The sequence below is a fragment of the Eulemur rufifrons genome, chromosome 17 (assembly GCF_041146395.1).
Source record: "Eulemur rufifrons isolate Redbay chromosome 17, OSU_ERuf_1, whole genome shotgun sequence".
In the NCBI taxonomy this organism is placed as follows: domain Eukaryota; kingdom Metazoa; phylum Chordata; class Mammalia; order Primates; family Lemuridae; genus Eulemur; species Eulemur rufifrons.
In genome coordinates, this window is record NC_090999.1 from 51,881,691 (window position 1) to 51,899,820 (window position 18,130).

At 41.8% G+C, this 18,130-nt stretch overlaps 1 protein-coding gene across 1 annotated transcript in view; it reads right to left on the reverse strand.

The window, feature by feature from the left end:
- ARSB (arylsulfatase B) overlaps window positions 1–18,130 on the reverse strand; it is a 161,241-nt gene that overhangs the window by 80,519 nt on the left and 62,592 nt on the right. Inside the window, exon 5 of the mRNA XM_069491999.1 lies at window positions 215–458. Coding sequence (XP_069348100.1) covers window positions 215–458 — 244 coding nt within the window. The remainder of the gene's footprint in view (window positions 1–214; window positions 459–18,130) is intronic.

Sequence of the window (18,130 nt, forward strand, 5' to 3'; positions counted from 1 at the left end):
TTGTTCTTCATGTAAAACACAGGCCCACAATCTCAAGTTCAGACCTTAAAAAACAGATATATATTTATAATATCTCTAAAGGCACTAAAAAAAAAAACATGTATTTGTAAGTTGAACACAAATTTTAACACAAAGCTGTCCTTCTCGCTCAGTGGGGTTAAGCTGTTCTTGGTGTTTCTGTCCTAGGAGGAAAAAGGGGAAGGTGTGCAGGTACCTGATGGTTTCCCACACGTCGAAGCCATCTAGGGGTTTGGTGCCATTGGTGTGCCCCCCGGCCAGCTTCACGAGCGTCGGCAGCCAGTCGGAGATGTGGATGAGCTCCTGGTTCTTTACGCCCTTTCGTTTCAGCAGGGGGCTTGCCACGAAGCCCACCCCGCGGACGCCTCCTTCCCACAGGCTCCATTTTCTTCCTCGGAGGGGCCAGTTATTGCCCCCCGCCAAAGTCTGCCCTCCGTTATCTGAAACACAAGTGGGTCTTGGCATGAGGATGGTGCTAACTCTTAAATACATTTCAGAACAGAGACTTCTGTGCATGTTGTTATTAAATGGTGCTTAAAGAATAAAAGAGAAAACTCCTTACCTCTCCATGCTAACTACCCTGCCCCACCTGACACTGCCGTCCATCCCACGACCATGACCTGGGTCCACAGTGGCACATATCTGATACGAGACCTTTAAATCCTCCCGTATAGAGCCACTGAAAAACCAGGCCGTCCCCTGATGGTGTGTGCCCAGCAACTGACAAAGTCTCAAACGCGTGTGTCACTTTGTGTAGCACAAGAGAACCAGTCCATGGAAGCTGCCCCCGCGCGCCTCTGCCCCACCCCCACACACATGAAAAGAAAACTCCGAGTGAGTTTCACTTAGTGACTTTAAGCTCCTGGTAAGTGGGGACAGCGGACCTTTTTATTTTTCTCTTGGAAAAATGTTCCAGCATTTAAACTGGTAACTGAATTAACATTCTGCTCCCTGGTGAGCTGAGCTCTTTCTTAAGTGTGAAAGTTGAAGATTTCTCCGGTGGTTTATAAATGTCTCCGTAAACAGAGCAGTCGGGTGGAAAAAATAATTGCAAGAAAAATTCCTCCCTCTTTGTCAGGATGGCGAGATAAAGCTTCAGCGTGTGCAATGGCAGGGAAGAGAAGGTTTCTCTTCCCAGACAACAGAGGGAATGGTGGACACTGGCGAAGACAGGGTAGAAGCCACTGGAGTGACTGAAGTTAAGCATCTTGCCAGCCAGATGAGGGCTCAGAGTTAGGTATCATGTTGGACTGTAGAAAACAAAAAGTGATATTTCTTGTATACCAAGGTTACAGAATCAGACAAGCTCCAAAAATATCCATACACTTAGGTGACTTTAGAGATACATTTTAAATAACGCTTATTTTGCACGTATATTATACTTTAATTAAATGCTTATTTGAAAACACTATTATCCAAATGAACCACAGGAGGGCAGTATGACAGACGTGCTGTACAGAGCGTTACATACAAACATCTATTACAGAAGTCACAGATCTAGCAAAGCCACAGATGCACGTGGGAGGAAAGAGGACAAACATTTGCTAAGCACCAGGCACCACTCTGATTTCACATTATCTCTCACAGAATCTGCAGTCAGACAGACCTGACGCAAGACACTCACTAGCTTTGTGACCAGGGGCAACGTGCTACCTCAGTTTCCTCGTCTTTACTGTGGAAATAATAATTCCTCTTTGTCTTAGCCTGTTTTGTGTCGCCATAACAGAATACCTAAGGCTGGGTAATTTATTAAGAAAAGAGGCTTATTTGGCTCGCCATTCTGGTGACTGGTAAGTCCAAAAGCACACACCACATCTGCTTGGCTTCTGGTGAGGGCTTCTGGGCTGCTTTGTAAAATGGCAGGGAAGTGGACAGGGAAATGGGTGCATGAAGAGAGGGACCAAACAGGAGGAGGAACCTCGCTTTATAACAACTCACTCTTGTGGGAGCTAATCTGAGAGCAAGAACTCAGTCCAGTGAGATGGCATTAATCCATTCATGAGCCATCTGCCCCCACGACTCAAACACCTCCCACTGGGCCCCACCTCCCTAGACTGTCACACTGGCAATGAGACTTCAAAATGAGTTTTGTTGGGGACACACCACATTCAAACCGTAGCACTACTTCATGTGTTACAATGAGAATGAAATAATACCGTTTATGATAATTTCTTGGCAGGATTCCTAACACAAGCTAAATGCTCAATAAATGGTAGTAATTGTTGTTTTTAATATTTACAACAACCCAAATAGTCTAGCATTGTAACCATTTTGTTGCTTAAAAAAATGAGGTTTGAAAAGGCAAAACAGCTAATAGGTAACAACACTAGGATTCCAACAGCATGTGTGTGACCCCTCCAGGCCTCTGCCCCAGAGCACCATGCTCCTGCTGTCCCTAGAAAAGTGGGCTCACACATGAAGGCCACACATACCTTCACTTCCCTAGGAAAGCCACCAACACAGTCAACCTCAGCAAAGTGTACATTCTTCCTATGAGACAGCAGGACAGTTATTTCAAGGTAATGGTGATTTGTTTCAGAGAAACCTTTGTTGCAGATGGGGAAGAAATTCAAGGTTCTTCTGCCAAGGAGGCTTTTGATAGAGCCCTCAGCACACCAGGTCCTTTGTTCTTTTCTCTGCTTTGCGAAGGAGAGTGGAGGAGAATCTTCAGCTAGATTAGAGGGAGGTAACAATTCTTTAACACACGGGTAGGTGCCAGACAGCCTCAGCATTTGACATCACAGACTTACAAGAACTTTTCCTCAAACCTCACCATGTCTGTTCTTGACAAAACTCAAGGCCCAGACATTTACCCAAGCCAGTGTATGAAACACACATCCCATTTCACATTCAAGCTGGGCAGACCAAGGGGCGACCATCTTTGGACAGAAGGAAACCCTCCATGCTCCTGATACTCCAGAGTATCAGTCACCCATAACCAATGTATCAAAACTTAAAAGAAGATGCTTGTCCATATGACACAAAAATACACTGGAAAGAAATGTTTATGACCTGTGATGTCAAGAATGGCTGAGACAGAACTATTATTTCACTGTTGTCTAGATTGCTACAAAGTACACCGGCTCAATGCTTTAGAAGATGCCTGTTGTCTCTGTTTTAAATAGATACATTTTTTCTGAGATATTATATAATGTGTCCTTCAGTTCCACATATTTGTTAGTGCTCAATAACAAAATACTGGATGAGGATGGTGGTGGAAATAAGAGAGGAGATGATGGGGATATGGGTGGCTGTGTCTGGAATCTGATTCTAGGAGCAGCCCTTCAATTATGACTCAGAAAGGAAAATTCTCTGGACTATAAAAGAGAATTTGGCCACTATTGCTACTGTAGGAGCTGGAAAGTGTTTCCACATATCATTAGGGTAGGGCGCTGATGCAATGAGTGTGACTGTTTTTGCAATTAGCTTGCTGTGATGTTTTTGCCATTAGCAATGATCAGCAATTCTATCAACAGTCACCAACGTGGCTTCCTTAATCATTTTTTCAAGAGCACTCCAGAGAGAAGGCCCTGTCAACCGACACACCTGCAACTTGCCCTGGACTCCACTGTCACAGAGCCAACTGCAGCTGTGGCCTCAGGACGAGGGCAGTTCAGCCCCACTTGTACTTGTCCCTCTGCAGGGGGCACCTGGCCGATGGTTGCCACTTCTCAGCAAAGGAGCAGAATCCACCGAGTTAGGCCTTCATTTGGTTAAATACACAAGAAACAGGGTGCTGTTCTTCGGTTCTAGTTCGGTCTCCCAGGTATTTCAAAGAGTTCAACATAAAACTAATCAGAGTAGCAGCAAGAATAAAATAAACTCATTTGAAACAAGGTAGAAAAGGAAGTTTCCTATATTGATCACTTAAGGATGAGATAAGTGGTCCAGTGTGGTGGCTCACACCTGTAATCCTAGCACTCTGAGAGGCCGCGGTGGGAGGATCGCGTGAGCTCAGGAGTTTGAGACCAGCCTGAGCAAAGCGAGACCCCGTCTCTACTAAAAATAGAAAAATTAGCCGGGTGTGGTGGCGCATGCCTATAGTTCCAGCTACTAGGAAGGCTCAGGCAGGAGGATTGCTTGAACCCAGGAGTTCGAGGTTGCTGTGAGCTAGGCTGACGCCACGGGACTCTAGCCAGGGCAACAGAGAGAGACTGTGTTTCAAACAACAACAGCAAAAAGGCTGAGTTCAAATTTAAAAAGACAATGGAACCACCAGCATTTCAAACATGTTTCTCCTCATTTTCCCTCCTTTCTTTTTGGCAAAAATTAATTTCTTTCTTGTTAAGAAATCATTTTCTAGAAAAATTTTTGTTTCATTTCCTGACTGACTTATGAAAAAGCTTCCAAATCAAAATAAGATGACGCCAGTTACTAAAGGGAGCTGTTGAAACATTTTTTCAGCAATGTTTTGGCAGAGGGAAAACCTAATTATAAAACCTTTGTTGTCTAGAAAAGAAATGTCAAAATAAAACAAATGGTGTCATGCACAGACTGTAAATCTCACTTTATTATTCATTATTGAACAAAAATAACTGTCAAAAAGTCACGGAAGAACATTGGTTAGCCAAAGATCTGAGCAGAAACATTAAGTATATGACAATGAAGCCTCATCTGTATCCAGCTGATAAAAATTAAGATGAAATCATGACAACAACATTAATTTTTAGGACTACTCCCCAAACAACTTAATGTTGTGGCTTGGCCATGGAGGGCTGCCCTGAACCATCTCTGTCCCCTGCAGCCTGGGCTTACCCAAGGCATCCTCCTCCCTCTGACTCAGGCATCATAGAAGGAAAAGCAAGGAAGGTTCCAGGGCCTCGACTTTCTGAACAGGGTCCCCCATGAGGGTGACTGACAGATGAGTAGGCAACATAACTTCAAAAACAGAGAAGCCTCTTTGGCCCAAAAAAGTGCCTGCTTGTTGATGGGTGATCTTTTTGGATTAGTTTTTAAAAAAAATTATTAATACTATAATAAAATATAAATTAGAGAGTTATCTAAGACGACATAGACATTACGTAAATTCAAGGATTAGGTAAATTCAATCTTCTCCTATTTTGGAGAAAATACTACCCAGATACTCAAATTACAACTTCACATTCTTCTCAAACCCTCTCTTTTCCCTCTTGCTCTCCATCGAATCATTTCTGACCGGATATGCATGCAACTCTGCCAAGTCTATCTTTAAAATGATTTTCCAATCTATCCCCCCTTCTCCAGCCCCACTGCCGTGGGTCAGGCCCTCCTCTCACCTGGGCTCCTGGGCTAATTTATAGGCTGCTTCAAGTTGCCGCCAGAGGCGTTTGTAAAGCCCAACCCCATCAAGCCACATCCGTGTTTAAAGACCTAACTGCTTTCCAATCAGGAAAAAGTTTAAACCTCAGCCCATCATATAGAATCCTTCACATCTGGCCCCAACCTCCTTTTTGAGCATCAACTCTGCCTTCCCCCATAAAAAGTGCCCTGGGCTTCAGTCATGTAGATCTGAGTTTTCCCTGGTGTTAGAATATATCATACCCCTCCATGCTAACTTTGACCTGGTACATGTTGGCTCCCTTGTGTAAAATGCTATTCCCCTTCCTCCCTGCTTGACTTACATTTTAAGTCCCTGGTTAAATGTCAGTCTTCTGTGAACCTGTTGTTTAGTCCCCTAGATGGTCTTTGCCTCTCCTCTGTCCTGCTGCTGTACTTTAACACACCTTTTCTGCCACACTTAGCTCTGTATATTGTTAATCAGTTGCTTGTGACTTTGTCTTCTACACAAACTCTGCTTCTCAGGGACAAAAACAATGTCTTCTTGTTTGTATTCCCAAGACCTAGCACAGGACCTGCCAAAGAGAAGGGCCCAATGATTTCAGGGGAACAAATAAATGGAGAGAAGGCCACTCACCAAACATAGAGGTTAAAAGCACTAAAAATTAACTTGGTTACCACATAGCTTTTTCCAAGCCTTTGTCCAGCCACTCCGTGCCCTCGACTCTTTGGAGGCTGTTCTACGCACAGATGCTGCTTACTCTACAGGATATTGGCAAGGGGGGCTCCTGCACCCCAGTGAGGATTCAAGCAAACCAAACCCACAAGCAGAATTGTTTGTCCAATATGGCACCTGGTCGGTTATGTTGAAGTCAAACGGGGTGGTCTGTGAGCATTTGAGGAAGCAACAGTCCCGGCCCAGAAGAGGGACTCGCTCACCCCTGTAACAGATCTTTCCTAAGAGCCTCCATGAGCCAGGGACCCCTGTGGCCCCGGGAAAATGATAGCGAACAGGAGAACAGGACGTACAATGTCCTCTCTCTCGGGGACTGAGTTAGAAAAAGAGGTATGATCTCTCCATTCCTGGTAGGCAATGACCGAGCCTCTCGGAGGAGCTGAAACCAGAATGACAGGACAGAGCCAGCCCCACGACTGGCAGAGAGAAGAGAGCCCAGGCACAGGGACACGAGGCTCAGGAGCCTCACGAAATTACACACGAGATAGTGGGGTATTTGTGTCAAGGTTTCTTCTTGATTAAACCCTAACCAACTATACTCCTAAGTATACTCTGTTGCCAGAATTTAGGGAACACTTGAGCTAAATGATGATTGATATTAACATAAACAAAAAGGTGTCTAGTGGTTTTGTGACTTTCATGATTTTTCTCTGTCATGCCTCCTGCCACATTTCTAATTTCCCTGACACATATTCAGGTGAAAGGAGGTAAGCACTGTGAGTCTGGGCAAGTATTCAATCTCTGAGCTTAAATGTCCTCCTTTGAAAAGTGGGGATAACAGCAATGCCCATCTTAATGTAGTGCCTGGCGTAGAAGTAGAGATGAATAAACATGAGCCATTTTTATGGGTGACAGTCACCAGTCCCAGCAGCACCAGCAAAGTCTGCAGAGCACACCAGGCTCCAATCCCGACATCCATTAAACATATACTAGATTTAGGGATGACAGCCACCCTCCATAACACCACGCTTTCATAAGAAGAAAGCATTCTAAGCATAGGGTCCTTCTAGGTTGCATTCTCAACTCTGTAGGTAATTTCTTGAGAGCCATAAAAACACAGTGAATAGTGAGGGGGGTTGTTATTATTGGAGGAGAGCCAGGATAGCTCCTTTCTGTTTCTGTGAGTTTAAATAAAGGACATCAGTTATCAAAGAATGAGGCACTGTAGCGATAGCCTGGGATTCAGATTAAGCATCAGAAACCGAGGATTTGTTCGGGCAGTCATTGGAATATCTGTAGAGGTTTAAACTGGTTTGCAGCACTCAGGGTAGATAAGCGCTCTGGCCGCCAGCTCACAGTCAGACACTAATCAGACTTGACAGCAAGGGGAGGGTTCTGCTGAGCTCGCAAGAGGAGGATTCTGGTGGAGGGGAATTGGCAGGCAGACCCCAAATAGCCACCAAAAGAGGTGAAGATAAAGGAAGATGGTTGCAGGGACATGGCAAAATCAGGAATCAATGGGGATTAAAAAGAAAAAGATTATAAAGGGTTGTAGTAAAAGATTTCCTTGCTTTAATGGGGCTAATGTCATTGCTTATAATGATGAGATACTGACGGGATTTTATCTCTCCTCTAAAATTTATTACGGATGAAAAGACTCCAAAGTCTGTTGAAAGATTGAAAACATTTGTTCTCTACAAGTTAAAATGGAGCTGGGAACTGGAAAACAATGTCCTGATTTATTACATAAACAACTGAACTTTTTTCCTGTCGTTTAAAGTAGTCGTAGATCTTGGAGGTCCTTAGGTGAAAGTTGTAAGGTAATTATGAAATGTCGCGAGTCACTTTCACTTGGGAGGCATGGGTAATGCTAGGTTTAATCGCTCTATTCTGGATTCCCAACAAACAGCACAGCAGATCCATGGTTGGTGTATTAAGCAAATTTTTGGTGTATTTGGTACCAAATATTTGTTCTATCCTTTTCTACAACTAAAACCCTGCTTGTTTTTCCTACAGTTTAATCTTGAAAAAATGCTTGGCATTTTTTACTAATGAGTTTCAGGGCTAACTCAATTTTTCTGGTACCCTGAGGGAGTATTATAGCTTACTCACAAATTATTTGCTCCCCCCGCCCCACTTCCAGACCTAAAACTCATCTAAGGTGGCCAGCTGATACTTTTACTAGACGGTAGTTTATCCTTCAGGAAGGCCAAATCAAGAAGCAATTAGATGAGAAAAGTACTACAGGACTGCCTGAGAGTATTACAAGTTCAAGGATAGCAGGACAAAAGTGAAAACACCATCCACAGACAGGAAAAAGTAGAATTGTGGTTTCAAAATAACAGGCGTACTAACAACTTATATGGTGAGAGAGATGGAAACTGAGGTCAATGATTTTTCATAGAGTGTTAAACCAGAGGAAGCTAGCATATTCTATTTGGGCAGACATCAATTACTGTAATTTGTCTTTATGTTTCCAAATATATAATACAAGTCAAATGTTCTGAATTTTTAGCCGTGAAGCAGACACACTTTCATGAATCTCTGCTTCATAAGTAGTAGGATATACTTTTAGGGTTACTCAGAAAAATCACTAAACCAAACTGAGTGGGCAGGCAATTTTGTCTCCCCAGAGTTCTCTGAAGTTTTGCCAAATGCTAAAGGAGTTCACTGGTGTTTGGGTGCTTAATGCCAGGAGAGGCAAACAAAAGTCACAAGAACATTGACCAGCACAATCCTCTCTGAAGAACAACAGAAGAGTGAAACATTTAACAGCAGAAACAAACATAATTCAATACACCTAAATATGAAGCAGTTTGTTAAAAGTATTTAAAATAGTGAATGCATATTTAATAAAGGTATAAGGACAAGATTCCCTTCAGATCTGCAGATGACACTTGCTCCAAGGCCAAAGTAAAATAAACTCTGTGAGTGCCCTGACCCCTGGCCAGGCTGTGCACTGTGGGAGTCAGGGCAAAATCCAGATGACACTGGACACGCCAAGCAGGTGAAGACAGCCACTGCAGGGAGGGCCACTGGAGGAGAAGCAGCCTGGGTCTCTGTGCCCAGCGAGAGACAAGTGGAGAACAGGAGGCACTTTAGCAAGAGACAAAGGGATATGAACAGCCATGAACCAGGATAAAAAAGCAAGACCAAAAGATCAAACAAATCAACACAAATGCCCCTGAGTAACCACAACAGGCATCGCAAAGTCCATGCAGTCAGAGACTCACGCAGGGCCTACTGGGTCTCAGACGCAGTTCTAGGAATATGCGTGGCATCTGGCTCCCCAACTGCATAACGGGCTAGAACCTGCAAGTTAGGAAGGTGCACACCGCTGGAGATGGTCTCGTAGAAGGAGGGAAGAAAAAGAAAAACATGGATCTTAAAAGTGAACCACAAAGTAAAATGTATTTACCTGTTTTTCCAGCATTAAATGATCCACACCGACGTATATTGAATATACCGCTGTTATAAAGCATAATACCATAAAAAATTAAAATGACAACTGTATGTCATTAAAATAATAAGAGGCTCATGGTATAGTTAAGGATAGTTTAGACCTACTTAAAAGGTTTATATTCCATATTCCTGTCACTGATCCTATCGACATCAATATAAGGTGATCGTCTTCACCTGTCACCTAGCAGAGGTCACAACTACGAGCACATGAAAACTTTCATTATGCTGGCATAAAGTTAGGTGCACAGATGGAAAAGAGCGAAAGTGATTACAGACCAAACAGGATGCCTCACACACTTTACATCTCTACTGGAGTAATGTTTCCAAATATAAGGGCTTTTTTCATTCCTAGTAATTCCTGTCACCCTGCGACCCTTCTCCCACCCAGGAAGTGGGCAGGGTGATCAGCGTTTGGGCTCTGGGAAGGGACAGTCATCAGATGGATGAGCTAATACCAACAGGCAGTTAGGGGAAGAGAGAAGACTAGAAACAAAGCAAGAGGACATGGCTGTGACCCTAGGAAGACACCGTGGACTCTGTCCCCAGGACTGCATCCTAGCATTGAAGGAATGATGGCTGTGGGGCTCCAAGAGGGGAAAGAACTGTGCCTCATCTCCCAGGAGGAGCCTGGGGCCAGAGGAGGAGACAGCGAGGCTCCCTGCATTTCCCTGTGCCCAGGCTGATGTGGCAGCAGCAGGTGACAACAGTTGTACCAGTGACAGGAGGCAGGCTCAGAGGCCTCTCACGCCATAGTACAGTAGAGACTGAAGCTCCACTGATGAATGTTTTTGATTTGCCGCTGAGAAGATCACAAATGTGGCACAGAGATTCCAAAGAATCTCTGCAGACAAGGAGTTTACAACGTGATCTAGATGAGTAACACCAAAAGGCCGGCCAGGAACAGGACTGTTTCTGCAGAGGCTTGTGTAGGGATGATGGCTGCGGACCACACACGCCCCTCTGCTCCGGTGTGTTGGCTCCCTGGAGAGTAGCCAGGATGAGACAAAGAGATCATGAATTAACCGAGATGATCTGAACTGACTGAAAGCTGCTTTTCTTCACCCAGGAGAATAGGGACCCCAGCAGTACTGAGTTCAGTGACAGGAGAAAAGAGAAGCAAGTCACACGCCTTGCATATCTAAGTCTGTGCACTGAAATCTGTGGTCACTATGCATACGTGTGAGCATTATGGCTGACGCCCTGTATTTGAGGGATATAACAGTAGTGTTATTTTGCAGGTGAAACAGAAGTTGAATCTGTTTTTATTATTTTGTTAATTTTGTGACCCACCTCTGGACTCAATTCACAGACTTTACCTTTTTATATAACTGTAGCCATAATGCTAGAAAAAGTATGGAAATTGGAAAAAAGCTTGCTTCTATAACATGGTTCTCAAGCCTTTCAAACTAATACCTGCTTTTCATAACAAATATTTTGTAATGTTCCTTTTACTATCCTAAAATGGAATTCATACACAATACATCTAATTTTAAAAATAACTCTCCATGTAGCACAGAGGATAAAAAGGCAATTTACAATAAAACATGTCTTTCATATGAAAATGTACAGGCTCAATCTTAAAAGACATAGCAAAGTGGTTAGATGATTGCGTGCACTTACAGATGAATAAATTTGGACTTAAGGCCATTCTATGCTAGAAGAAAAGTGAAAGGGAACAGGGAATGAATGCTAGAAGAAAAATTAGAATACTAGTATATATTAAAACCATACAAAAATTACTTTGTGTTTATATGCAAAACAGACTTAGGTTCTAGACTCAGAAAATGATGAATAGTTTTTTAATCTTTATGACTAACCAGCAGGACATTTGCAGGTGTACAAGACTTGGGACAATTCCTCACTGTATAGGACCATTAGGGGCATTGCATCCCTACTCACTGAGTGCCAGCAACACTCAACTGAATTTCCAAAATGCTCCCAGTAAGAACCACTGCCTGACATAATGGCAAGATTGGGACACATGGCCAGGGATAGGTAGTGACCTCTCTTTCAAGAGGCTTCACAGGCTAGTACGTTAACACCTTGTGAATTTAATAGTTTGGGGTCTGGCCTAAAGCTCTGTAAGCTTATAAATACTTCCATCAGCACGAGATGAGGCTCTACCTCTCAGAAGAACCATTATAAATGATATATATATGGTCAGGTGGCCAATTAATTGATATACAAAGTAAATTTATCTACCACAGCAACTGGAATGTTCATGGCCCATGTGAGTGGCAAAAATGCATGGGAAGCCAAGTCATAATCAGATCTCCTGGTGAACAAGGAGTCAGAGACTTAGTATGTCTTATATCCAATAAGTATTTGTATTTTTGTAATATATGCAATTTCATAATAAAGTAATTATTTTTAGATCTAAAATATTACATTAAATTGCACTATAAATATTCAAAAAATGCACTAACAGAAACCTTCTATCTTTAAAAAGAAAATTAACCAAATTTTAACTATTTTTTCTAGCAATTAAGTTTTCAACAATGATGAATCTAAAGCTCACTCAGGAAGAACTGGATAACCTACATAACCCTATATCTACTAAAAAAAGTGAAATTAATACTTGAAAACTTTCCAAAAAGAAAACTCCAGACCCAAATGGCTTCACTGGTAAATTCTACCAAACATTTTAGAAGGAAATAGTATTAGTCCTAAACCAACTCTTCCAGAAAGTAAAAGGGAAGCCTATATGTTACAACTTATTCTATGAGGCCAGCATTAGTCTGATACCAAAACCAAACAAAGACATTGCAAAAAAGAAAACTACTATGAAGCGAGGTGTAAAAATCCCTAACAAAATTTTAGCAAATCAAATCCAGCTGTATATAAAAAGGATAATACATCATTGTATTAGTTTCTATTGTTCTACTTTTCTATTACCACACACTTAGCATCTTAAACAATACAAATTTATTATCATGCAGTTCTGTGTGTTAGAAATCTGATGCAAGTCTAACTGAGCCAAAGTCAGGGTGTCAGGAGGGTTGCGTTCCCTTGCCTTTCTAGCTTCTAGAGGCTGTTCACATTCCTTGGTTCATGGCCCTCTTCCTCCATCTTCAAAGCCAGCAAAGGTAGTTGAATTCTTCTCATATCACATTACTCTGGCCTCCTCTTTTCTTCCTTATTCTACTTTTAAAGTGCTTGTGATTACATTGGCCCAACCAGATAATCCAGGATAATCTCCTCATCTTAGAGTCAGTTTATTGGAAACCTTAATTTGGTCTGCAACCTTAATTCTCCTTTGCCATGTAACATAACATATTCACAGATTCTAGGCTTTAGGGTGTGAACATCTTTTGGAGGTGGGGGGATTACTCTACCTACCACAATCATGATGATTGAGTGAGGTTTATCCCAGGATTGCAATCAATTTTCAAATAGAAGAACAAAGTTGGAAGAATTATACTACCCAATTTCAAGAAATACTGTAAAGCTATAGTACTCAAGACATCATGGTACTGTAATAGAGTACCCAGTAAAAGAACCACATTTAAATGGTGATTTCATTTTTAACAAAGGTGTCAAACAAACCAATGGGGGGAATAGTTTTTGCAACAAATGATGCTAGAGTAACTGGATACCGATATGCTAAAAACAAACCCAAAAAGCAACCTTGACCAACCCCTACTTCATAGCACACATAAAAATTAATTAAAGATAGGTCATATTACAACTCAATAATAAAAAGACAACAAAGGATCCAATTGAAATATGGACAAAAGATTTAAATAGACATTTCTCTAAAGAAGATACACAAATAACCAATAGGCAAATAAAACAATGCTCAACATTAGTCATCAGGGAGGTACAAACTAAAACTACAAGGAGATACCACTTCATACCCACTAAGATGGTTATAATAAAAAAGATAGACAATGACAAGTAGCAGTAAGGATGTGGGGAAACTGGAACTCTCATACATTGCTGGTGGGAATGTAACATCATGAAGCTACTTTGAAAAATGGTGTCTTAGTTCATTTTCTGTTGCTGTAACAGAATATCACAGACTAGTTAATTTATAAAGAAATAAGTTCATTTAGCTCATGGTTCTGGAGGCTGGGAAGTCCAAGAGCATGGTGCTGGAATCTGTTAAGGGCCTTCTTGTAGTGTTATATCATGGTAGATGGTATCACATGGCAAGAGAGCAAGAGCAGGAGAGTCAGAGAGAGCTTGTCCCTGTAACAAAGCCACTCTTGAGATAATGACCCCATTCCTGCTATAGCAACATTAATCCATTCATGAGGGGACAGCCCTCATCAATTCATTAATCCATTTATGAGGACAGAGGAGTTAAGTTTTCAACACATGAACTTTTGGGGGACACATTCTAACCACAGAAACAGTATGGCAGTACCTCAGAAAGTTAAACATAGAGTTCCCCTATAATCCAGAAATTCTACTCCTAGGTATATACCCAGGAGAAGTGAAAATATATATGTCCACACAAAAATCTGTACATGAATATTCATAGCAGCATTATTTCCAAGGCCCCCCCCCCAAACTGGAAGCAACATAAATGTCCAATAATTGATGAATGGATAAAGAAAATGCAGTATATTTTCAGCCATGTGCAGCAATATAAAGAATATTGTTCATCAGCAAAAAGGAATGAAGCTCTGATTTATGCTGCAAAATGGATGAACATTGAAAACGTGCCAAGTGAAAGGAGCCATACACAAAAGGGCATATATTAGATGATTCTGTGTATATGAAATGTCCAGAGTAGTAAAATCTGTATAGAAAGGAGATTAGTGGTTGCTAGGGGCTGGGAAGGGAGGAAATCAGGACCAACTGCTAATGGGTACAGAATTTCTTTTGGGGGTGAAAAAAATATTCTGGAATTAGATAATAATAGTGATAATTGCACAACTTTATGAATATACTAAATACCAGTGAACAGTATGTTTTTAAAGGGTGAATTTTATGGTATGTGAATTATATCTCAATAAAACAGGATTGTATGCAGGGGGAAAAAGAGAAAGAAAGATAGATCAAAGACCTAAATATAAAAGCTGAAACCATAAAACTTTTATAGAAAAACATAAGAGAATTATGTTTGTAACTTGGGGTAGGTCAAAGGTTTCTTAAAACCAACAGGTTTTGTTTACACATTTGTGTATAAAAATCGATAAGGCCTGTAATGATGTAAGAGGAAGCAGAGTGATGATATAACTTCAAAGGGAGAATAAGCACTGGGAAAAAATGCAGCTCTGGTCGGCTGCTGGGATCTCACTGCAACGAAGCACCCACCCTGCAGGTTTTGCCCTTTGGATGAGAGGCGAGTTAAAGAAGAAATCCTACATTCAGGAGAACTCTTCCTGCTGTCACAAGAATGTATACAGTCTGCTTGGTGGAAACAATCCAAGCCTGCCCACTCCCTGTGTATTTCAGAACATCGGCCAGGATTGATCTCAGTACAACAGATGTGATTCCTGCAGATAGTGCATACTAGATACCACCCAATTATCAAAACCCAGAGCTTCCAGGCCATGTCAGATTCTTTGCCCTGGTTTTCACCAGTCCATCACATTGACTTGGCCTCTTCTAAAAAACAGTAGATCTTTTCTGGAGTCAATGTGTCTCTCTTTCTCTTACAGACAGACCCCAACTTTTATACCTCTATTTTTCATCAGAGACTTTTGTAGTAAGCTGACCCTACAAAACATCTGCCTGGCACATGAAACACAAAATGCTTTTTTGGAAAGATTTTTGTATGTACTCACAGACTGCATCAATGGTTATTCCATTTTTGGCTTCCGAACAGTTTAAATATGGAATCAAGTGGAAAATGACTTCAAAATAGATAAGAGATTACATGAATCTTTTCCATTCTTTACATAGTCATGAAGATATATTAACCCTATCAGATATGAAATGGTGTGCCAGTGATTTCTTTTTTGTAAATGTATATACAACAAATTTCATTTGTTTGGGGGTATATTACTATGAACTTTGACAAATAGAATCATATAACTACCACCACAATCAAGACACAGAACATTCCATCACCCCAGGATGAGGCCTCTGTGCTCACTCTTTGTAGCCAAACAGTACACCCAGCCTTAACCTCAGGTAACCACTGATGTTTCCCTCATCTATAAAGTTTTGTTTTTTCCAGAATGTCAAAAAAAAAAAAGAAAATCATGCAGTGTGCAATCTTTTTAGTTTGGCTTACTTCACTTGGCATAATGCATTTGAAGGAGCTCAGGGAATTTCACCCCAAAATATGACTCTTTGGTATTAAAGAGTTTTGAATCCAAGGCCCTTAGAGATCAACAGGCCTCAGAGGGGGCTCTCCCTCTATCTGCATAAAAACAGACCAATCAAAAGGAACAATTGTCTTTCATTCTCCCCTTCCTGTTATCTCAATATATTATGGGAAAGAAGATCAAGAATGCAACTAGACCTGGTCCAAATCATTTTAAACATAATACCTGTCTCTCAGGTTAATTTAATTTTCAAACAAAATCATTTATAAGTCAATCCGTTTCCTCCCACTCCGTTCATTCTCCTAAGTATCTATTCATCCTCCCTAGTGACGATTTATTGCCCCTAAACAAAATTACCTCTACTCCTCATCTCCCCCACCCCAAAACGAGGGTATATAAATTTCTGGACCCTATTGGGATATTGGGTAATCACTCTGTGATTCTCCCCATGGGCTGGGTGAATAACCCTTTCTCTTGTTAATCTGCCTCATTGTGAGCTGATCTTTCAGGGAACCTCCGGAGCTAAGGGGAAGTTTCCCCTCACACCCCCCACAGCCCACAGAGTGAATTTTAAATTTCAGATATTATATTTTTCAGTTCTATAATTTTCATTTTTTTTGTTTATTTGTTTAGTTGTAGTTCCTATTTCTCTAACTTCTCTTTTTCCATTAATTTCAAGAGTGTTCAACTTTATCTCATGAAGAATGGTTATAATGGCTACATTAAAGTTTTTGTTTGACAACTGCAATATTTGGGTCACCTCAAAGCTGGCCATCTATTTTGTCTTTTCCCTTGAGTATGGCTCACATTTTCCTGGTTTTTTTGTTTTTTGGGTTGTTGTTTTTTTTTTTTGCCTGATGAGTAATTTTGGATTATATCTTGGACATTTTGGGTTTTTCTGGTTTTTTTTTTGTTTGTTTTTCTTTTTTTGAGACAGGGTCTTGCTCTGCTGCCCAGGCTAGAGGGCAGTGGCATCATCATACCTCATTGCAACCTCAAACTCCTGGGCTCAAGTGTTCCTTCTGCCTCAGCCTCCCTAGTAGCTGGGACTACAAGCACGTGCCACCATGCCTGGCTAGTTTTTCTATTTTTTGTGAGGGAGGTCTCACTATGTTGCTCAGGCTGGTCTTGAACTCCTGGCCTCAAATGATGCTCCCATCTCAGCCTCCCAAAGTGCCAGCATTACAGATATGAGGCACCACAACTGGCCATGTATCCTGGACAGTTTGAATATTATGTTCTGAGACTCTAGTCTTATTAAAATCCTCTCAAGGATGTTGATGTTTGTTTGTTTGAGCAATCACCCCTGTTAGATTCAGACCACAAGTTTTTTTCTCACCTTCTATGAAGAGTGGTTTTAAGCCTTTGCTGTGAGGTCTGGGTTTGCCCGGTGCATGCACCACTCAGGGGTTAGTCTGGGATTTGGGCAGTGGTTTACACGGTAGTTGAGTTCTCAAAGCCTCTGCTTTGTCCCCTTCGGTCTGCGTGGCCCATGCGCAGCTGGTGGGGTGAGCCTGGGGCTTAGCTTGTACACAGAATCAGGGGACCTTCTTCTCCAGTTCTCTCCTTTCTGTAGATTCCCTGCACTCTCCTGCTCCCAGGGCCCCCTTCATGTGGTTTCTATGGTCGTGAAGAGAGGTTTCTTTTGGGTTTTAGTCTCCCATCCTGTCTTGCACTTCTGCCTAACCGGAAGCAAGGCAGCAAGAGAAAAGAGAGAGAAAAAATAATGTGGCATTCTCCCACACTCTAGTCAGATGTGTGGGTCTTCTCTTAGGGTTTTAGGTACCCAGACCCCATGACAACAGCAATGCAGATCTTCAGCTGGGGCTTGCCTTGGGGCAGGGTCAAGAGAGAAAGGAGAAAAAAATAAATAAATAGGATGGGAATCCTCCATATTCTCCAGCAAGAGACCCTTTTCCAAGACCTCCGGTTAGAAACAGGGAGTTTCTCCTAGAGATTCTGCTGCCAGTGCTTGCTGTGTAGTTCTGCAATTCCATCTGCCCTTGGGTCAAAGCCAGGAAAAAAAACAAACCCTAAAATTCACCCCTGTTACAAGGGATTAATACAGCTTTGACTTCATTCCCCACTCGCCATTTACCTTCTATTGTTTACTTTTAAGAAGCCTCCCGTAGTTGGCTTCTGTATTATTCAGAGTTTTCAGTTGCCATCAATGAGAAAGGCAGGTGTTCACCGACTCACTCCATCCCGGCCGGCACAGGAAGGTTATGCCCGTGATTTTAATGAGAAGGGACCATGGGGACTTGTGACGTCTATCTTGGTTTTTTTTTAACCTTTGTCTGAATTAATACAGAAGCATAATGAATGATTCCTCGTGTCAGGTAAGAATAAAAAGGAATCAATTATTTGAAACACCTGAATTGAGCCCTGGCTGGGTACTCACTACAGTTGTCAGTCCTGTTGGAAAAGACAACAGAGTCCAACACATGGTCCCTGCTCTCGAGGGACACAACATCTATATAAAGCCTAGCTCATG